This window comes from Grammomys surdaster, unplaced genomic scaffold, assembly GCF_004785775.1.
Source record: "Grammomys surdaster isolate TR1022 unplaced genomic scaffold, NIH_TR_1.0 150, whole genome shotgun sequence".
In the NCBI taxonomy this organism is placed as follows: Eukaryota; Metazoa; Chordata; class Mammalia; order Rodentia; family Muridae; genus Grammomys; species Grammomys surdaster.
The window spans coordinates 22,068,786-22,089,036 of NW_021604608.1; the positions used below are offsets into that span (position 1 = coordinate 22,068,786).

The 20,251-nt window shown below is 37.8% G+C and overlaps 1 protein-coding gene across 1 annotated transcript in view; it reads left to right on the forward strand.

Annotated features, from left to right (window-relative positions):
- The window catches only part of Grxcr1 (glutaredoxin and cysteine rich domain containing 1), a 114,751-nt gene extending 104,090 nt beyond the window's left edge, over positions 1 to 10,661 (forward strand). The window contains exons 3-4 of the mRNA XM_028765347.1: positions 2,965 to 3,030; positions 10,357 to 10,661. Coding sequence (XP_028621180.1) covers positions 2,965 to 3,030; positions 10,357 to 10,536 — 246 coding nt within the window. The 3' untranslated portion in view covers positions 10,537 to 10,661. The remainder of the gene's footprint in view (positions 1 to 2,964; positions 3,031 to 10,356) is intronic.
- Positions 10,662 to 20,251: the final 9,590 nt, after the last annotated feature.

A 20,251-nucleotide genomic window follows, 5' to 3' on the forward strand; every position in this document is an offset into this window, starting at 1 on the left:
GTGAATAGCAAGTCCTAAACACACCAGGGTTCCATAGTCCCCAGACTAAGAGTTTTCAATACTGTTTTCTCAGTGATCAGCAAGTCTGCTTGGCAGGGGAAACAAAAGTTCTCTCTCTCTCTCTCTCTCTCTCTCTCTCTCTCTCTCTCTCTCTCTCTCTCTCTCTCTCTCCCTCCCCCCCTCTCTCTCTCTCCCCCTCTCTCCCCCTCTCTCCCTCCCTCTTCCCCTCTCTCTCTCTCTCCCTCTCTCCCTCCTTCTCTCTCTCTCTCTCTCTCTCTTTCTCTCTCTGTCTCTCTCTCTCTCCCTCCCTCCCTCCCTCTCATTGCTCCCCCCCTCTCCCATCTCCCCCTCTGTCTTAGTCAGTACGTACTCTTGATTCTTTTCAAACTTTACTGCCTTTTTCTTTTTTAAGTTTGTGATTACTTTGCAGTAGTGACTGACTGCCTATAGAGTGCCCGATATTACCACTCTTACCTATTACCACCCTTTTTAGGATCATATTCCTTTCAATTAAAATGACTATGAATCAATTATAAAACATAAAACAAATATTTTAAGTTATCCAAGAAGTTTTGGTAAACTGGACCATGTAACTGTATGATTAACTTCTGGTAGCTTGTCATTAAATGGTCGAGTTATAAATGAAATGTGTCAAACTCTGGTATTCTTAGCCAAGTACAAGAAAAATGATATTAAAGAAGAGTGTCCCTGTTTAAGGTGGTACACTCTCTGTTGTGGACACAGGGGTATTTTGGTGATCCGATTAATACATTGGGTACATTTGGCGGAAAAGGGGCGTGGCAAAGACTTTTGGAATACTCAAATACTCAAAGAGCAGAGCAGTGAGTCTTCTGCCATCAGTATTCTGAGCCTCAGCGTGGAAGGAAATGGTCTAGCTAGGCTGCACCTCAGCCCCTGGTATAGAGAGTAGAAACTGGCTTTATAATACAGATCTGAGCACCAGTTAAGGTGTCATTGTGGAGACTTGTAGGGTGGGTGCAGCAGGTGATGGAGGGAAGCCTGTACGCAGCTGCCTGCTCCCTATAACTGGGAAACCTTTTTAAAATCTGAGCAAGTGGTACAACACCTATTCAAGGATTATGTCTGTCCCTGACTCCTGCCCCACCCCAATCTTGATCCCCGCCCCAATCTTGATATGAGCAAAGCTTGGCTCTCTTCTGTGGGGTAGAATCTATGCTCCGGAAATTATTTGGCTAAGGAAGAGAGGACTCTATGCATTTAACTAGATCCTTTCTCAGCACATACTATGTTCTAACCAACTGAGGCACAATGCCTTGCTAAGAACTAGGAAATGGACCGGCCATAGGTTTTATGGAGGATTCATTTTATTTGCTGTCTTTGTGATGCATTTTCTTTCATTAGAGAAAAATGAGCTGTATATTATCCTTGCTGCCTTAGTTCTTGCACCAAATTCCCCAGAGGATTTCCCCATTTTAGCCTAGTTAAGTCAAGAAAGGAAATGGAAAGCTGTAAAATGAAAATATTACTGGTTCTTTCTGAGTTTCAGCCACTAAGTTTTTGGCGATGGGCTTCCATCTCCCGTGTTGTTACGTTGCCTGTCACATCTGTCTGTGCTGTGTGCCTGGTGAAACTATCAACAAATAAATGAATATAACCTACTTCCTAGGCTCTGTGCATTTTCTGCCTCTGTGTTCATCCATCCGTTGTGGATTTTAATATATTGATTTGACATTTCTGATGCTGATATTTGTTAGGAGGTAGAGTACACTGAAATGAAACAGAGCTATAGGTTACTAGGCAACAAGGGGAAATAACCTGTCCATGCATAGATGAGTCACACGTTCTTCATGTTCTGAAGAAGTGATGAAAAGACCACTGTCGCTAACCCCTGAAGGCAATCTACAGCCTCAGCAAACAGATCCTTAGCCCAAATTTGCATCCTTTGTCTGTTTGGTCATACCATTCTTTTAGTATTAATTGTCAATTCTTCAGGTGGATTGCTCTTGTGTGTTCACAGAAAATATACTTTGATCTTCATGTAAACTAAAATGTTATTATCTCTTTAAATGAGTATTAGCAATGTTTACCACAAGTAGGAATAAAAAAAAAATATGGTATGCACTTTCTGACTTGTTCGGCTCTTACTTTGAGCAATGCAGGGGCAATGTTATGAAGTTAAATACAAGGTAGATATGGATTCAGCCTTTAATTAGTAATAGTCATTCACACTTGCCCCTCCTCTCCCGGTACTGTGAAAAGTGGCGTGTAAGAATGTTAAGAAGAGGGTAGAGAGGAGAGGCAACCTTGGTAGTTCAAACAGTCATGATGAATGTGTAGGGACATGCATACATGCGTACATTCTATTCTTGCTTTCATAGGGAGTATTAGAAGTTAAAAACATCACCTCTGGAACTTCCCCTCCCTGTGTTCTAACTCCTTTTATGCTTTCTCTGTAGGAGACTTTGGGGTTGTTATTTAATTTTACTAAGGGTCAATTACAGCCTGCAGCAGCGTCTTCTGTATTAAATGAGATGAAGTTTTCTGTCTGACAACAGTGTTGGTTGAATGATGATTATTTTTTTTTTTTAGCTGGTACATGAGTGACTTTAAAAAGGGCCATATTCAGGATGACTAGGAGCAGGCAGAGATGATCCAGGCTATGGATTTGCTCAAAGTCCTCTTCTCCAGAGGGAAAATCTGGCAATGTGTGTTCTAAGCGCATGCCTGCCTGGACTTGATTTGACAGCTAGTATGCCCCAAACCTTGCTCCTATTGGTAGCCTTCTCCGTTCCTAAAGTGACCCTTGGCACTGAAATGGGTATGCAACAGTAACATTTTTTGGTCTTTATATTTAATTTTACTCAGAGCTGAGGAGAAGATTGTGTTCTTTATGTTATGAGTTAACCTTTCCTGGCTACAACTTTGGTATTCCAAACACTAACACAACTAATTTTCTTTTCTCCCTAACCCTCTTCTTTATAGGGTGCTGAGAAAATTTTGTCAATGAATGAATCAGGAGAACTGCAAGACCTTTTAACCAAAATTGAGGTAATTGTGCTTTTAACAACTTATTTCTAGTAATCAAAATGTTCAGCACATTCTGACTGTAATTGGCTTCCTAGCTGAATTTTTATTTTATGTTCATACAAATATATCACAGTATATATGTGACAGTTGTAATTGGGTACCACCTGCAATTACATTTGCTCCAGGTAGGGTGATTTAAACATATGCTTCTAACAACCTCATCCTATTATGTGAACTTCTTAAGTTGGCTTTATTTGAGACTAATTATAGTAGAAGTATTGGTGAAGTATTAAACTAGACAATTGTCTTAAAGCACACTTATTCCCATGGACTTACTCATATTTATGAAGGCAAAACAAAACCACCATTCATATCAGACATGTTTTAATTTTTGTTTTTACCTTTTACAGTTATAGCATCAGAGACACAATTATTCAAATATATAATGCATTAAATTGATGTGCAACCAGGAAACCCTTAGCATTTCTCTGGCAAATGATTGTAGCAGCCTGTTTCTTTCTGTGCATAGGGAGACCATATGCTTTATCATCCAGGTGAAAACATTTTTAAGAGTAGAAATTATGCATTCATAATTATCCAGAGTTTTCCCAGGAAAGCATGGCTGGCCAGCACCACACACTGGCTCTTCTTGTTCTCACCTTATATTTGATTCTCTCCCATACTTTCGACATCAGTCAAGGCAAAGAGCTAAGTGACCTCTTTGTTCTCTTAGAGTCACTCACTTGTGCAAGTTGTGTCTACCCAGAGTGTTATTGTTTCAGTTCCTTATTGCACTTCACTGCCTGCAAGGTCTGTTGTATCTATCTCTAGAATCACTTCTAAAAATACAGTCTAGTCTTTCCTGCCTTCTTAGCTCCATGAATTTTTACACCGTGTGGTTTCCAAAGGATACCTTTTGTCCTTTTATTTGAATTTTTAATTTTATCCCAAATGAGCTTCTTCTTGATTTTAATAGTCACTTTTATTGATATTTAGTCTTTCTCAGAAGGAAAACAAAATATGTTCACTCACTTGACAAATAGTCTGAAAAGCTATAATTTGCAAACGTTCTCCTTTGGGAGACAACAGTGTCTGCTCAAAGATTTACTTGCATATAACAATAACTCAGAAAAGTTTTGTGATAATTTCTGTGATAATGATAACAGTTGCATTACATTTGTACACAGTGGTCCAATAAAGTCAGAGAGGAAGTGCTTCTGAACGTGAGGGGTTTCTGGGATGTAGGAATAGGATATACCATGAGCTGAATTCCTAAATTTCTTTAGCACTCATAATTTGCAAATTCTGAAGTATGTTGTTTGAAATTTGAGAATTTTAGCTGGTAGCTCAGATCTAATGATAATTATGTGACTTTGGACATGTTCCTTTATCCCTTGGAGCCCTGACAACTTCAAGTATCAAATGAGAATATGTACTTGCTTGTCTAAATTTTCATTCAACTAAAAAATATTTAAGTGGGTAGATTACTTTCATTTTGTTCCTATAGACTGCTTCAGTTCCATAAATCCATTAGTTTAGGCTAATGTATATCTTTTTATTAACCCACACAATTTGTATAGTGTATATTATTTAATATTATATAGTTTTCTAGGCATATTTAGTTATGCAGTAATATTACAGATTATAACCGAATTAATTTTCTATTGATATTTGAACACTGAAGGTATTTAGTTTAATAGCTGTATACCTCTCCAGTACAGCTCTTTCCAGTAGCTCTTGTTTCCACAATGGAAATACTTTTCGACTGAACTGTCCAAGATGGCAACCACTGGCTGTCAGTATTGAGTACAGAATATGGTTTTGTGACCAAGAAACTCATTTTATTTTTTGAGCCGGAAGTTTCATTTAAATCAAGTTAGCTTCCAGGTTCTGACATAGCTGAGGACAATCTTGAACTCCTGATTCTCTTGCTTACACCTCCCAAGGAAACAATTTTATTAAATTTTTTATTTTAATTCAAATTTAAATAGCCTTAGGTAGATAGCATTGTAATAGATGGTTTTACATTAATTTGACACAAGTTAGGGTCATCAGAGAGGAAGGAGCCTCAATTGAGGAAATGCTTCTATGAGATCAGAATGTAAGGCATTTCTTAATTAGTGATCAATTGGGGAGGGCCCACCTCATTGTGGGTGATGCAGTTCCTGGGCTGGTGGTCCTGTGTTCTGTGAGAAAGCAAGTTGAGAAAGCCAGGGGAAGCAAGACAGTAAGCAGCACCCCTATAGCCTCTGCATAAGCCCCTGCCTCCAGGTTCCTGCCCTCTGTGAGTTGAACAGTGATGTGAAAGTATAAGCCGAATAAACCCTTTCTTTCCCAACTTGCTTTTGGTCATGGTATTGTATCACAGCAACAGAAACCCTAAGACAAGCATTTTAATTCTCTACATTAGCAGTGTCTTTTTAGAGTCTTACAGGATGAGTGATCTTCGATAGTTTTCTTTGTATAGATATGTAACTAATTTAAATGTTCTCAACATTTATTCCTTTGTATCCATGATTCTTTTAGTCTACCATTTAACATCAACGGGCAAGATTAATTAACTGCTCTTTTCCTTTCAGCTTTATAGGAAACATTGTCTCTAAGTTTGTCTCTGTTTTACAATTAGTGCAATAAAGGTAAAAATAGTAAGAGTATTCCTAATTTTGAAAAGGATGGTGTCCTAGTGGCTTCTATTCTTATAGCAATTTTAAGGCACTACAATTCAGTTGGACCTCTTGTCTGAAGGATAAAACTGGTAATGAATTTATAGTCACCCAATAAATTCTAGAACTCTGCCCACGAGGGAACTAGGATTTAATGAAAGCCAACTTAGATGAAAACAAACAAACAAACAAACAAACAAACACTAGGCCCTAGAGAGTATTAGGTGATCAATCAAAGTAGATGAGGATACTATCTTCAAATCTGAACCATCCAGTACTTCTGGTTAACTTTGGCAGGAGTTAAACATTCACAAGGGCAGAAATATTTAAATACTGATTATGTCACAAATAATATGCTTGGCACTTTATATATACTGAGTGATTGAAATAGGTTTTAAATTATTTCCATGATGCCATTAAAAGAATACGATCACAGAAAGAGACTAAATCACTTGCTCAGGATGTTATAGAGAATAGTTACTTCCAGAATCCGATCAGCCTGACTCTAAAGCCTGTGCTATTAATTATAAAGCCATGCTTGTGTGACTCTCAATTGAAGTGATATCCAGGTAAGTGGGACATAGGACTTTATCATGACAGGACAAAAGACTAGCTGAAAACATTATCTAATGTATTAGGTGCAGGGAATAAGCTATTCTAACAATGTGGTCTGTTTCTTATGGAACATCCCAGAGGATGGGTAAGTGGTTGTTCTCTAGTAAGACATTAGACAGGTCCTACGAAGTTCCGATCTGTTTTATTGTGTACCACGTGATGGTCATCAACTACTCCTGATCTTCATAGTCCAAGTCCCAGTCTGAGCAGTTGTCCAAAGTGAAGGTGTGGGACGAGGCTCAGAAATTGTATGTGGCCAACAGAAGGAAATATGGAAATAATTGTACATATTTCTAATTAAGAATACTACCATGTATACTGTAAAGTGAACATTTCTCTGGCAAGCTGAGTGGCTGGCACTTATTGATGGGGATTCTTTGTGTCCCTATGCATGAGCAACTGGCCAAATAGAGCAGATTTACATGACACAAAAGCCAGGGCTTGCCTCACATTTGTCACTGAAATAGCTAATTTTTAAAATGATAATAGAAGTAGTCTCAGAATACTTTCATCAGTGTGCTGGAAGCATCAGAATTAACAGATGATTCAAAGGCATATTTACTTTTCCTTTCCAGAGGCAAGCCCTTAAACCGGAAGCCTAATATTGATACATTTAAATCAAGTAGCCCAGCATGATAGAACATGGTTGAGTCACGTGACTATGAATAATTTAACTGGAGACAGCAGCTGGTGAATATGACTTAAGGTAGAGATTTATTAATAGAATAAAGGGTTATAATGTCTAACCTCACTGTGTGCCAGTCAGCCTTCTGTTTGTTCTATGTGGATTAGTTCACAGAATCCCATCAGTAACTGAGAAATCAAAGAAAGATCTCATCTTACAATTCACCAACTCTGAAGACAGGATTTTGAAATGGCCTTGATACATCAGTGACTCTGTCAACATGAGAATGTGGGTTTCAGTATTGATATGTTAATTTTCTCTTAGGCAATTTATCACTTGTGACTTTCAGATAAATTATGAAGTCAGAGTAGACTCTTGGTACTAGTGGATTTAACATTTGATGCTTTTATTTATCAAAAGTATTTCTGTAGGCTATGTCTCAGGTATACGATGTGCAATAAATTCTAATTCTGTTGCATTACAATTTTGAGTTTTATGCACTGACAACTTGATGTTCAGGAAGACTGAGTGATAGAGATAGTCAATGAGTCTAGGCAGCTGAATAGATCCCATGGCTTATTTCTGCTGTTTTTGTCATCATAAACATATTCTTTAAGAAAAAATATGCTATTTTAAAATTTTATCATTTACAAATATCCTAGGATATAGTGGGAGGTGGCTTTAGATAAATTCCACCTGGTGTTCTTTTGTGTTTTTTACTGAAAATGCTGAGGCATATTGTTTTTTTTTTTAAAACTGTCAAATAATTTACATTGGTTGATAAACAACTGTTTTCTAAACATTACTCCTTTTGCTTGACAGCACCTGCCCTGTAGGCTATCAAAAAGGCTTGATGCCCATTTACATTTTAATCTGAGAAAAACTATGAATGGTTTGTATTTTAATTATGTCCAAAGGATATGAATATATATATATATATATATATATATATATATATATATATATATAATAGTTGTGATCTGTCTGTGATTCAAATTTAACTGAACATTAATTTTACTTGCAATATGTGACAACCTTTCTATTAGGAACCCAGATCAATTTATAGTAGTAATGAATGGAGTCCTGAACTTCTGAGCTCTATAGCTCTCTCTTCTAAGCTATAGGGTGGCCTGACATCTGTTTTGTCTAGTTGATACTATTTTTATATAAAATTATATCTATCTATCTATCTATCAATCATCTATCTATCTTTCATCTATATCTATCTATATATTATCTATTATCTATCTATATCATCTTCCTATCCATCATCTATCTATCTATCTATCTATCTATCTATCTATCTATCATCTATCTATCCATCATCTATCTATCCATCCATCTATCATCTCCCAAGCTTGCCTCAAACTCACTATGCATCCGAAGATGACCTTAAACATTTTATCCTCTTGCCTCTGCTTCTAAAGTTCTGAGCTTACAGGTATGTGTCAAAAAGCTCAGCTTGATACTTTTGAATGTATCCTTCTTTCACAATTTTAGTGATGTCAAGCATGTATTGACATAATCATTTTATTTCTGAAAGGTGATGACACCATTACTTGCTAATTCTCCCATATTTAGCTTTTAAAGTGTATTCATTCCCTCCAAATATTTAGGAAGTCAATATTAACATTAAGAAAAATAAGCCCAGCTCACCTTTCTTTGTAGGAATCAGTTCTTGCAAAGAACAGTTCCAATCAGTTTGGGAAATCTTTGTCTTTTTTTTAGATATTTATTTAGTTATTTATATTTATTTATTTTATTGATGAGTACACTGTAGCTGTCTTCAGACACACCAGAAGAGGGCATCCAATCTCATTATGGATGGTTGTGAGCCACCATGTGGTTGCTGGGATTTGAACTCAGGACCTCTGGAAGAGCAGTCAGTGCTCTTAACCGCTGAGCCATCTCTCCAGCCCAAGGAAATCTTTGAATCTCTTCAACTTTGACGGCATTTCCAGTTTTCAAATTGTGTCATCCATATTGGCAACATCTACTTTCCATCAAAAGTAATTCCGTGCTGTTAAAAATGAGACATTGGGTATTGTGACTTACAATAACAGGTACACTAAAGGGTAGTTAGTAAGTAGGTTTTGGAGACTATGTATATGTGTATATGTATGTGTGTGTGTGTGTGTGTGTGTGTGTGTGTGTGTGTGTGTATATGAAAAGATCTAAGGATATATAATGTAGTAGATCATATTCTAATGTTTTCTTCCCAAACTATGTTCTGGAAATTACTTAGGCAAAGACAATTTTTTTAATTTGTTCTCTGGATTCTTTTAGTTGTAGATAGTAGGGAATTGGAAGGTAAATCCAGGTAGTTCAGGTTCCTTTTCAGTTGCATTTTTTTTGTGGAGATTTTAATGTGTAATTTTGACTCTCCATGCAAATCTGTATGTATCTGTGTGGTTTAAATATGTTTGTGTGTGTGTGTGTGTCTGTGTGTGTGTGTCTGTGTGTGTGTACTTTTTTTTGCCTACCTTTCCTAAACTTTCCCAAAGCCATGTTTTCAAACATTGCTGCTAATTCCTGTATTGCAAGCCAGGAACTTTGCATCAGTTCTGTTTGTGTTCATTCTGTAATGGCTTCTAATCACTCCTGGCATGGTGACTTCCAACAGCGAATTCCGAGAAAGCTTACATGTTCAAAGAAACAAATTGAAATGAATGTGACTATTTTACAAAACATTGTCTTCCACAGAGCCTGGTTGTATTTATTCTATATCCGAGATCCTTTATCTTTGCTTGCGATGGAAAGGCTGATAGCTATTAAGAAAGGTTTATGATGTGCATAAATGTCTCAAGATACCGATTTCTGGTTCCTTAAGTATAAAATGATGATAATGATGCTTGAGTTGTGTCTTTCTCAGAGATGATGTCTGTAGAGGAGAGGGAGGTCAGAAGAAGGAAATATTGCATAATGATACACTAGAAAGTTCTTTGAAAAGATTGAGGAATTATTCAAATTGGTAACATAATGATGGATCTTCAGTTGATAGTGGTTCCTTCAAATTTTATCTCATAGTTTCCTAATTTTCGAATTCTTCATTAGAATTTACTGTTTTATAAGACAGACGAGTGTTAAGAGATGCACAAGGTAAAGTTCAAAGTATTTTCTTCTCATGAAAATGGTTATCTTTTGTTATACTTAGTTGGCAAAAATGTTTTCATATGATGAAATTCTTGAAAGTATGTACCACCCAACTCAGCCTAACATTGTGTGGGCTTTATAAAGCAAGTCTGTGCTGTGGATGGCTATTAGGAAGGGCAGTGAAAGAGTCCTGCAGTTGTCCTTCGACTAGGTCTTGTGAATATTAATGGCAGATACTCTCAAGTGCATCGCCACGATTACCTTATACCAGTGTCTCCCAACATTTCATAGTTCTGATTTAATTGTGCATTTTAACATATTTTCTGTTCTGTTTCCTGTTGCCCTCTTCAGAGAGTCCAGCACCCACATGAGTGTCCCTCCTGTGGAGGCTTTGGCTTCCTTCCATGCTCTGTGTGCCACGGGAGCAAGATGTCAGTGTTTCGCAACTGCTTTACGGACGCTTTCAAAGCCCTGAAGTGTACAGCTTGCAATGAGAATGGTCTTCAGCGCTGTAAGAACTGCACCTGTTAACTGGAGTTTCTGCCTAGAGAAAGCCTCATTTCATTAAACAAAGGATAAAATTTGGCTTCTAAGCTTTTTTTTTTTTTTAAGAAAGTCATGTTTTTCGATTAAACAATAAAGTTTGTATATTATAATTACCTTTGTTTTAAATTTTGGCTATGATCATTTTTGTTGCTTTGTTTAATAAACACATATTTTTTTCAAGAGTATGATGGGCCAAGGACTGTGCTAGTTGTTGGTTTCTCTTGGAAATTATGGAGAACTCAATAACATTTAACATATCCAAAGTCCGTGTCCCCAAATGTGTCTGATTCTTAAAGGAAAGCAAGTATAACTTTGTGCCTCTTGCAGTGTCGTCTTTTTGTTCAGGATGATTTATTAGAACTCTGTAGATGCATTTGCATGCATGCCTCAACTGCAGGGAAACACACAGCTTTGAAAAGTATAGTGTAGTATGTATTCTTAAGCCATAATTTTTTTTAAAGTTATGCAATAGTGTCAGAGCAGATGACTTTAATTATACGTTGTCACTGTTCTAAGAGAGATTTTTGGAGGTAAATATAAAAACTGCCATAATAGTTGGGGAGGTGGTCCAATGAATAAAGCACTTGCCATACAGCGTAAGGACTAGAGTTTAAGTGCCCCAAATTCACATAATGCCAGATGTACTAGTGTTCTCTCATCTGTAATCTCTGTGCCACTACAGTGAGATGTGAAAGAGAGGCAAGAGGGTCATTAGAATCTTTGTTCAGCTAGCCTGATTATATGTATGCTTGAATAGGAAATTCTGCCTCAAACGAGGTGGATGATGAGGGCAGATGGGGGATTGTCCTCTGATCATCACACATGTCATGGCACTCAGATGCCACAGACAGACAGACAGACAGACAGACCTTGCCAAAAGACATTTCAAGTTACTTTGTGTTTAATTAAAAACATATTTGATTTGTAAACATCTTATTCGTGTCGCTGTTGTGGAATACCCCTCATAGAATTAGGGCATCAAATTATGCTCCTGAGGTAGACAGAATAACTGCGTTAAGTGTGGCTATATGAACCAAAACAATATGAGTAGAGTAGATAAAAATATGTTTTTGTGGAATTAATTTTGCTTATTTGTATCTCCATGGATTCCCTTATTAATGATTTTAAGAAATCACTTCTGTCTTAGTTACTGTTCTACTGCTGTGAGGAAACACCGTGACCAAGGCAACCTATTATTTAAGTATTTAATTGGAGCTTGCTTACAGTCTCAGAGGGTTTGTCCGTGACCGTCATAGTGGGGAGCATGACAGCAGGCAGTCAGTCATGATGTTGGAACAACAGCTGAGAGCTCACATCTGATCCCCAAATTACAGGCAGAGACATGGGGCCTAGTATGGGCTTTTGAAATACCAAACCCACTTCCAGTGACACACCTGCCTTAACAAAGGCCACTCTTTTTTAGCCTTCAGAAACAGTTCCAGTAACTGGAAACTGAGCGTTCAAATACACGAGTCTATGGGGCCACTTGCATCCAAATCACTACAACCTCCATAGTACCTATGATATAACCATCAAAAGAGTTTGGTCTCCAAAACTGCAACAAATGCCTCTGGGGTACTCTCTAATCAGAAGGGGAAGATAGAAAGGAATTCTGTTTTCATGAAGCTTATACCCCAAGAAAGAAGGAACAAAGGTGTGATTGTCTGTATATGCTTGGCCAAGGAATGGCTCTATTGGGAGGTGTAGTCTTGTTGAAGTAAGTGTGGCTTTGTGGGTGTGGGCTTTAATATCCTTGTCCTAGCTGCCTGGGAGTCAGTATTCTGCTAGCAGCCTTCAGGTGAAGATGGTAGAACTCTCGGCTTCTCTTGCACCATGCCTGCCTGGATGTTGCCATGTTTTCCCCTTGATGATAATGGACTGAACCTCTGAACCTGTAAGCCAGCCCCAATTAAACGTTCTTATAAGACTTGCATTGGCCATAGTGTATGCTCATAGCAATAAAACCCTAACTAAGACAAAAGGATACAAATATAAAGAAATGGGCTCTACAGCACAAAGGCAATGAATGTGCTGGGAAATGTACAACAGGAGGACCTACATGCATGAGTCAGAAACAGAAAAAATGTGTCAAACAGCTGATGCATGAGCAATGGGAAGCTTGTTGGTCAAAAAACGAGAGAACAGTGCTTCTGGAAAAGTACTGAGCTATGTGCATCTTGAGGCCAGAGAAGCTATATTCAAAGTAGTGCTAAACATCTCATATGGACAGTGACCATCTCATAATAGTGAAAAAGTTTATAGGTGCCTGACCTTCTGCTAATCCCACATATACACTCAAATTGTGTCACACAAACATGTGTTCAAGGTCTTGGAGAGCAAGAAATAGCAGAAATGAATAAGAAGGGCACCAAATACTGAGAAGAAAAAGGGAAATGACCCCTACATTTACCTAAGTTTCATCTTGGAGCTTCCTGGTTCATGCTGCACACAGCTCACAAAGGCATTGCAGTATCGCTAAGTTAAAGATAAACAGTCTGTGAACTGCAGCAGCCAGAGTATTCAGAAATGAAGCAAAGGTTCCAAAATATAATATTATTGAAAAGAATGGGAATCCCCAAATCTGCTCACTAATTCAGTATTATCATCTTAATATTTAACCACTGACAGTTAAAATGTGTTCCTGGCAAGGCATCTAAGTGATGAAAATTGAAGGCAGAACTTGGAGAAAATATTTACGATATAAATATTTGTCCCAAATTAAAAGCTAGAGTATAAAAGAACCTTGAAATGTCAAAATAAAAGGAAAGTCTACTATGCAATTTTGCAATAGACACTTCACCAAAGAAGGCACATGAATGATTAAGCTCACGTGGAAAATACACACCATTCATTGTATTAATAAGAATTAAAATTACAATGTAATATTCAAAGCAGCTGAAGTTCAATGACGACTATGGATATGAATGCGGAGAAGTATTTCCTCCCTAGAGGATACACTTGACAGTCTCTAACAAAGATAAGCATAGTCTCATTCAATTTTCAAGGATCATAACCATTGTTTATTTGAAAGAAATAAAAACATGGTCTACACAGCTCAGGGGTTTCATGGGAGACATCTTAAATATTTATTTCTATTATTTTTCAATTATATGTGTATGTGCTGGTGTAGATGAGTATCAGTGCCTGCAAAGGACAGATGAAGATGTTGGATCCCTAGGGTCTGGAGTTACAGACCACTGTCAGTGTTGGGAACCAAATCTAGCTCTTCTGGAAGAGTAGGATGGGTTTCTAACCACGGATGCATCTCTCCATCCCCAAGAAGGACATAATTTTAATATGCAAACACTGAGTTATATAGAATGCCTATTGATACTAAGATTAATTAACAATTTGTAATATATTAGTAGAAGCACACAATACCTACCTAGTAAGACAAAGTCAGAACTATATTTCTAGACATATAATGGATGAATCTCTAGAACATTGAGTTGAATGCACTAAGCCCAAAGCAAAGGATATTACTGAGAACTCTACTTACCTGAAGTTACAGAACAGGTAAAAAATAATTGTAAGTAGAGTAATGGTTCCATGGGGATGAGGAAGAATAATAAATTAAAATATGATCAGAATTAAGAGAGAGTACGAGATATGGCTAGATCAGAGTTGTTATTTTCTGGCAATATGTAAACAGGATATGGCAGGATGTGTTTTCCGTCTCTATCATCGTGTCTGAAGTGGCTGTGAGTTCCTAGGAAATAGTAGTTCTTACTCAATTCTTCTCCTTCCCTCTCTCCTTCCCTCCCTCCCTCTCTCTCTATAGAGGGAATATCTTGTGCATTTTATGTATGCATAACCTGTCTATTAAAAATTCATGACCTATAGGAAAGGGTAGAATAGAAGGTGAGACATCCTAGTATGCAGAAGGAATTTTGGGATAGAGTAAGGTGCAGAAGCTCTCCCAATTCTCTCTCTCCTTTCTCTCATCTCTGTCTCTCTCACTCCCTTTCTCTTCCTGTCTTTTCCTTCCTTTTAGGATACTGGTTCAGTTTCTGCAATTACAATCAGTATCTCCTTCTCTTTGTCTAAGGGGCAATCAAAATGGAACATTAGAAAAGAGCAAGGGGATTTGTGTAAGACTGAGACAATCTGTGTAAGACTTTTGAGACATCTTAGTTTAGACAATTAAAACGCCTTTATTACATGGAAATGAAAGACTATCATATCTACTATGTTTACACTTTTATGTGTAGTATTAATTAGAATCCACAGAAACTAGCTCATTACACAGACATAAATAAATTACAGTATTAACATAAAAAAGCATTCTCTAGAAGTATATCATTTTTTGGTTTGATAAAGAAACGAACTAATGTTTATTCTATGCCTTGCACATGTATGCATCCATACATGTGCATATAGTAGGTATCTTATTCTCCATAACATCCTGTAATTTTATGTAAAGACCTATATACATATTTGTATATATATATATATATATATATATATATATATATATATGTGTGTGTGTGTGTGTGTGTGTGTGTATGTATAAGCACATATGTGTATATATGTGTGTATATATGTAGATATATGTGTATGCATACATGTGTGTATATGCATATAGCACATGAGGCAAGTGTGTGTGTGTGTGTGTGTGTGTGTGTGCGTGAGAGCATGTGTGGCATGTGTGGCATGTGTGGCATGTGTGTTATGTGTGGCGGGTGTGGTGGGGTGTGGTGGGGTGTGGCAGGAATGACAGGTATGGAAGGTGTGGCAGGGCAGGTGTGGCAGGTGTGGCTCAGAATGGAGTTTGGGATTTTTGGACGAGCAGCAAGTATTTTGGCTACTAAGCTATCTCTCCAGCTAACCATATTGTGCCATTCTGAAACAATGTTTCAGAGAGTTAATTAATTTAGAAAAGTCTTGTAATCAAAGTTAATTTCCTGTGTCCTTAGTGTTCATGTAAGCTGTATATGTTTCTAGCATAATTGGGAAATCAGTCAGGCAAACAACAAATTTGTTAAACATCTATGCAACCAAAAGAATTGGAACAAAAATAGAATTTTATCCTGAGTCTCTTTGCTCTTAAAACTTCACACATTCTTCTTTGTAACTAGTGATTTTGAAGGACGGCAGTACGAGTTACCACCAAAGGGTTTATGATAGTGAGATCCAGTTTAGACTTCATCCCTTAAGTTAAAAAGCAACAAATCAAACCAAATCAAAACAAAAAGATTTGAGAAAGACTCTTCAAAAATAATCTAATAATACAACTTCATGATTGTTTAAAAATTATTTTCTCTTCCTAAGGTCCTTCTAAAAATTTTTAACATCAATTATGTAAATGTTTAGGAAGTTGATTTCATTTTGTCTTTCATGAGGAGAACTCACACATGGTACAGAAGCCAATCTGGTCTTCCTCATAAATGAAGAGTAGGGATCTAGCAAGTCATCTATCTCCTTGCAATATTATTTCAGAATTTTATTTTCTCCAGAAATTTTTATTTTCTCACTCATTATTAATTCGAAAGTAACTTTCTTTTAACATCTACCTTTACAGAATAATTTTCAGTGCGTTGAATCTAGTTCTCATAGATTAGACAGTTTACTTTCTAATTCCTCTTGCATTTTAATAAATCCCTGCAGGGAACGGAAACTGTATTTCTCTGTCTCTGTCTCTCTGTCTCTCTCTGTCTCTATGCATATATTTTACACAATATAGTACACACACAACACACACAAACACATGCACACGCACATGCACACACACACACACATACTTTGTGTTCATGTAGTAGAAGCATGTAAACAGACAAGGGTGATTCTCTTGGTTGCAGGCATTCCAGAGCTTGGGGAGGGGTTGCTTCTGCAAATTTGGAAAGCACATGAAGTGTGAATTTGCTTACAAGGCTTGAGCTAACTCTTGTGTCATAGCATCAGTGCAGGGCATTGTGGGTAACATGCTTAGGGCAATTCATCACTGCTGTCTGCAGCATCTTCCAGGCTCTAAGCAGCTGATGTAGCTAATGTAGGCTAATGTAGGTAGTCTTTAGTTGGAGGATCAACTATGTTGGGAAGTAGGCTTTTCATTGCAAGGATTCTCCCAAAGATATATCTTGCCTTCCCTTTCAGAAAGAGATGGTCTCACTGCTTATGGTTTCCATTTAATGGAAGTGACTGCAAGGGATTACTTTAAGGAGTCATCCTTTTCTTCAAGAATCCTGGCCTTTTTGGAAATTATTTGGCGAACTGTGTAAACTCACTGATGGAGAATGTTTTCAGCTGTAGTGAAGTATTCATTTATTAAACCACCATCCCTCTTGGATAAGAAAGAACATTGTAATGGTAACACTGGTTCTAATTCTATTCTGGACTTTCAAAACCTTTCTGTTAAACATAGAACAGAATATACTGGAAAATTAAAAATGCACAATTTAGTGAGAAGGTGAGTTAGAAGAAAAATATAGCTTTCATAGATGAATATAAGATATCCTGAAAAACATTGCTTATAGATAATAACAGTGAAATTTAATATCAGTGCTAATCAATACCCAGGAAAAACATCCACATTGATTCCTCAGTGTGCTTCATTTAGCATTCCATGCCCTTAAGTTGTTACCTTTTAGTCTATATATTTACCCTTATGTCTAAAACAAAGGCATACAGATTAGAAAGCAAAACGTCCCATATACAATCCAGACAATGCTGCTGTGGATGAGAGATATTACAACCAATAAAAAATTTTTACATTGTCAATCATCTACTGCCATATGTTCTGCGTTGTTTTCATCTGATAAGTAAAGATGTAAAGCCCAGACATCCTAGAAGAACTATTACACAGTCTCAGAGGCTAGCTCTGGAAGACCATGTGGTGTTTGATTTCTCTGAAGCCTATGTCTGTTTTGAGTTTTCTGTCTCCTGTAGACAGAACTGTCTGTCTATTTTCTATCACAGTTTTGTTGTTTAGCTAGGCAATTTTAGATCATGTTTTATTCCTTGAAAAGAGAATTATAACTTTTTTCTCTCCCCCAGGTAAAAGTGCTCTTTGTGTTTTTCAGTAGTTGCTGTGGCTCCTTGAGCTATTATAAACATGCAGGTAGTTCTGTAATCTTTATTTCTCTTCCTGTATTCTTCTCTGCCTGTGTCTATACAACTAGGGGTCAAGGGAGGGTTTGCAATTTATAGAGTGCACATACACTAATCTGAAAAAAAAACAATTAAATTTGCCAATAATGTTATGGTGATAATTATAGAAAAGTTAAGAAACATACCAAGAATTTTTAAGGGACACAAAGATACATGGGACACAGCTTTTGTTTCCAAAGTGATTGAAGAGATAAAGCATGTGGCAGATAGCTAGGACACAAATTGTGTCAAATTATTGATTGCCAGATAAGCGGTAGACATACTGAAATTGGATGCCCAAAGGAGCAAAATACAGGGCCCTTGTTGGCTGATGTAGCTTGGAGCAGCGTCTTTGATAATAGCTAGAATATCAGTAGCAAAAGTGCAGATGTCAAGACCTAGCCTGCTGTAAAATCAAATAAGAGGAAAGCAAAGTACTTGCTAGAGTGCCTGGGCCAATTCAAACATTCACGTTTGCTTCAAATCCAAACGTACATCAAAGAACTTAGGAGGACAGGTTCTGGTATGGATTCCCCAGTGCCAACATTTGCATGTTGGGAAAGCTTTAAGGAAGTTATCTGTGCTTTATCTTCCTTCATTTCTTATCTATACATCTAGAAGTAATGCTAATACCCACAAAACTGAAATCACTAAGTAACACATAGAGAGTATTTTAATACTTTCCATACAGAGTTTAAAATCAGTTTTGTTCAGATGGTGAAAAACTCAAAGGTACAGGAGCCCATATTCATCATGAAGGCAGTGAAAACTGATTTAATTGACAGTCAAACTGCTCTTCCTATGACATTTTAATTTGTGAAAGAAAATAATTGTCTACTTAACAAGCAAGCGAGCTGGGAAACAAGAACTTGAGATTTGGGAAGCAGTTTATGTTCTTATCAAGATACAGTGCTCTTTAGGAAAAATAAAACCAGGAAGGGTTCTCTGGAGAGATGATGCAGCAATTAGGAGTGCTTGCTGCTTTTCTAGAGGATTTGAGTTCTCTTTTCAGTACCTTTGTTGGGAAGCTCACAATGGCCTAGAATTCCAGCTGCAGAGAACCTGATACCCACTTCATATCTCTTAGGGTACCTGCACACAGCAAGCAGCCCTAGCTTTACCCACGCAAATACAGAAACACATAAACATAAATGAGAAAAAATGTTTATTAATAATCATATGGCACTATATTTTGTATAAGCAGAATTTATGCAAAAGATCATTCCAAAGTCTGATAATGAAGAGTTTGAAGAATGGCTAGATCTCCCTTGGCACACTGAGCTACTGCTAAAGCTGTCGTAGCAATTTGACCCAGAGTCCTTCCATCAGAGACCAAAATAACAATGACTCCATTGAACGAGAAGTTGAAACCACCACAGACCCATTTTTAGCTTCTGTTGTCATCAGACTCAAAGGCAAAAAAGGTCACTATTTGGCTGACTGAGGGATTCTCCTTGCCAATACAAAATAGCGCTATTGCAGGAAGGAAGAAGTCTTGAACACAGACAGCTTTTCAGAGACCAAGGGTAATGAAAGACTATTGTGCTGTAGCAAGAACTGGGCAGGTAAAGGGCTGAGGTCTCTGCAGGTAGGTTGTCAACTAAGAAAAAAAGTTCACTGAGGTGCTGACTAAGAGCAGATATAGCAGGAAGTAAGGCAAGGAAGTCACAAATACAGACATGACCTCTTGCAGAGACACAGGGAAGAGCAGCCCTCTACAAGATACTGGGAGACTAGGAGTTAGACAGACTCCCTGATAAGAAGACAGACGAGGGGCCATGACTAGGTAATAAAAGTGGTGAATTTCTCAGATTGCCAGTTTCTTCCTCATGACCTTCTGGCTTGAGACAAAAGCCTGGAAGCTTAAAACAAAGTCCCTGTTAGCTTCTGTCTCCCACCAGCAGGTCCATGTTGATGGACTGGGTCGACAAGTTCAAGGCCAGATCAGGACATGTCACACTAGTCACAGACAGTTTTGGGGCCAATCAATTATCCTCTCTCTCTTCAAATTGACCAACCCTAAAATCAGTCAGGGAGGAGGGGCAGAAAATTCTTCAGAGGCTTCAAAACCCCCAGCCTTCAAGAAGAGACTGGAGTTTCAGCAGAGGATTTTCTCTTTGTGTGACCCCAGTATGTGTGCGTTTCTTCACACCGAATAAACACCTTTCTTCAAAACCAGATTCTGTTTGTGGTGCTTGAGATTTCTCTGCTGCTACCTGCAGATCTTGAGATGTTTCCTGCCTTTTAATTCTTTTACAAAAGTATATAATTTATTTTACTTTCTAGTGGTTGTCCCCTCTTGGTCCACCTCCCACAGTTTCTCATCCCATTCCTCCTCTCCCTAACCTCTGAGAGGGTGCTACTCTCTCCCCAGCCTCCTCTATTCCCTGGGGCCTTATGTTTCTTGAGGATTAAGTGCATCTTCTCCCACTGTCGCCTGATCAGGCAGATCTCTGCTATATTTGTGCCAGGGGCCTCAGACCAGCCCCTGTATGTTCCTGGCTGGTGGCTCAGTCCCTGAGGATCTGGGATCTGGGATCTGGGGAAGTTAAGAATGCTGGTCTTCCTATGGGATCACTTGGCTCTCTCCTTCAGCTTCTTTAGTCCTTCCCAT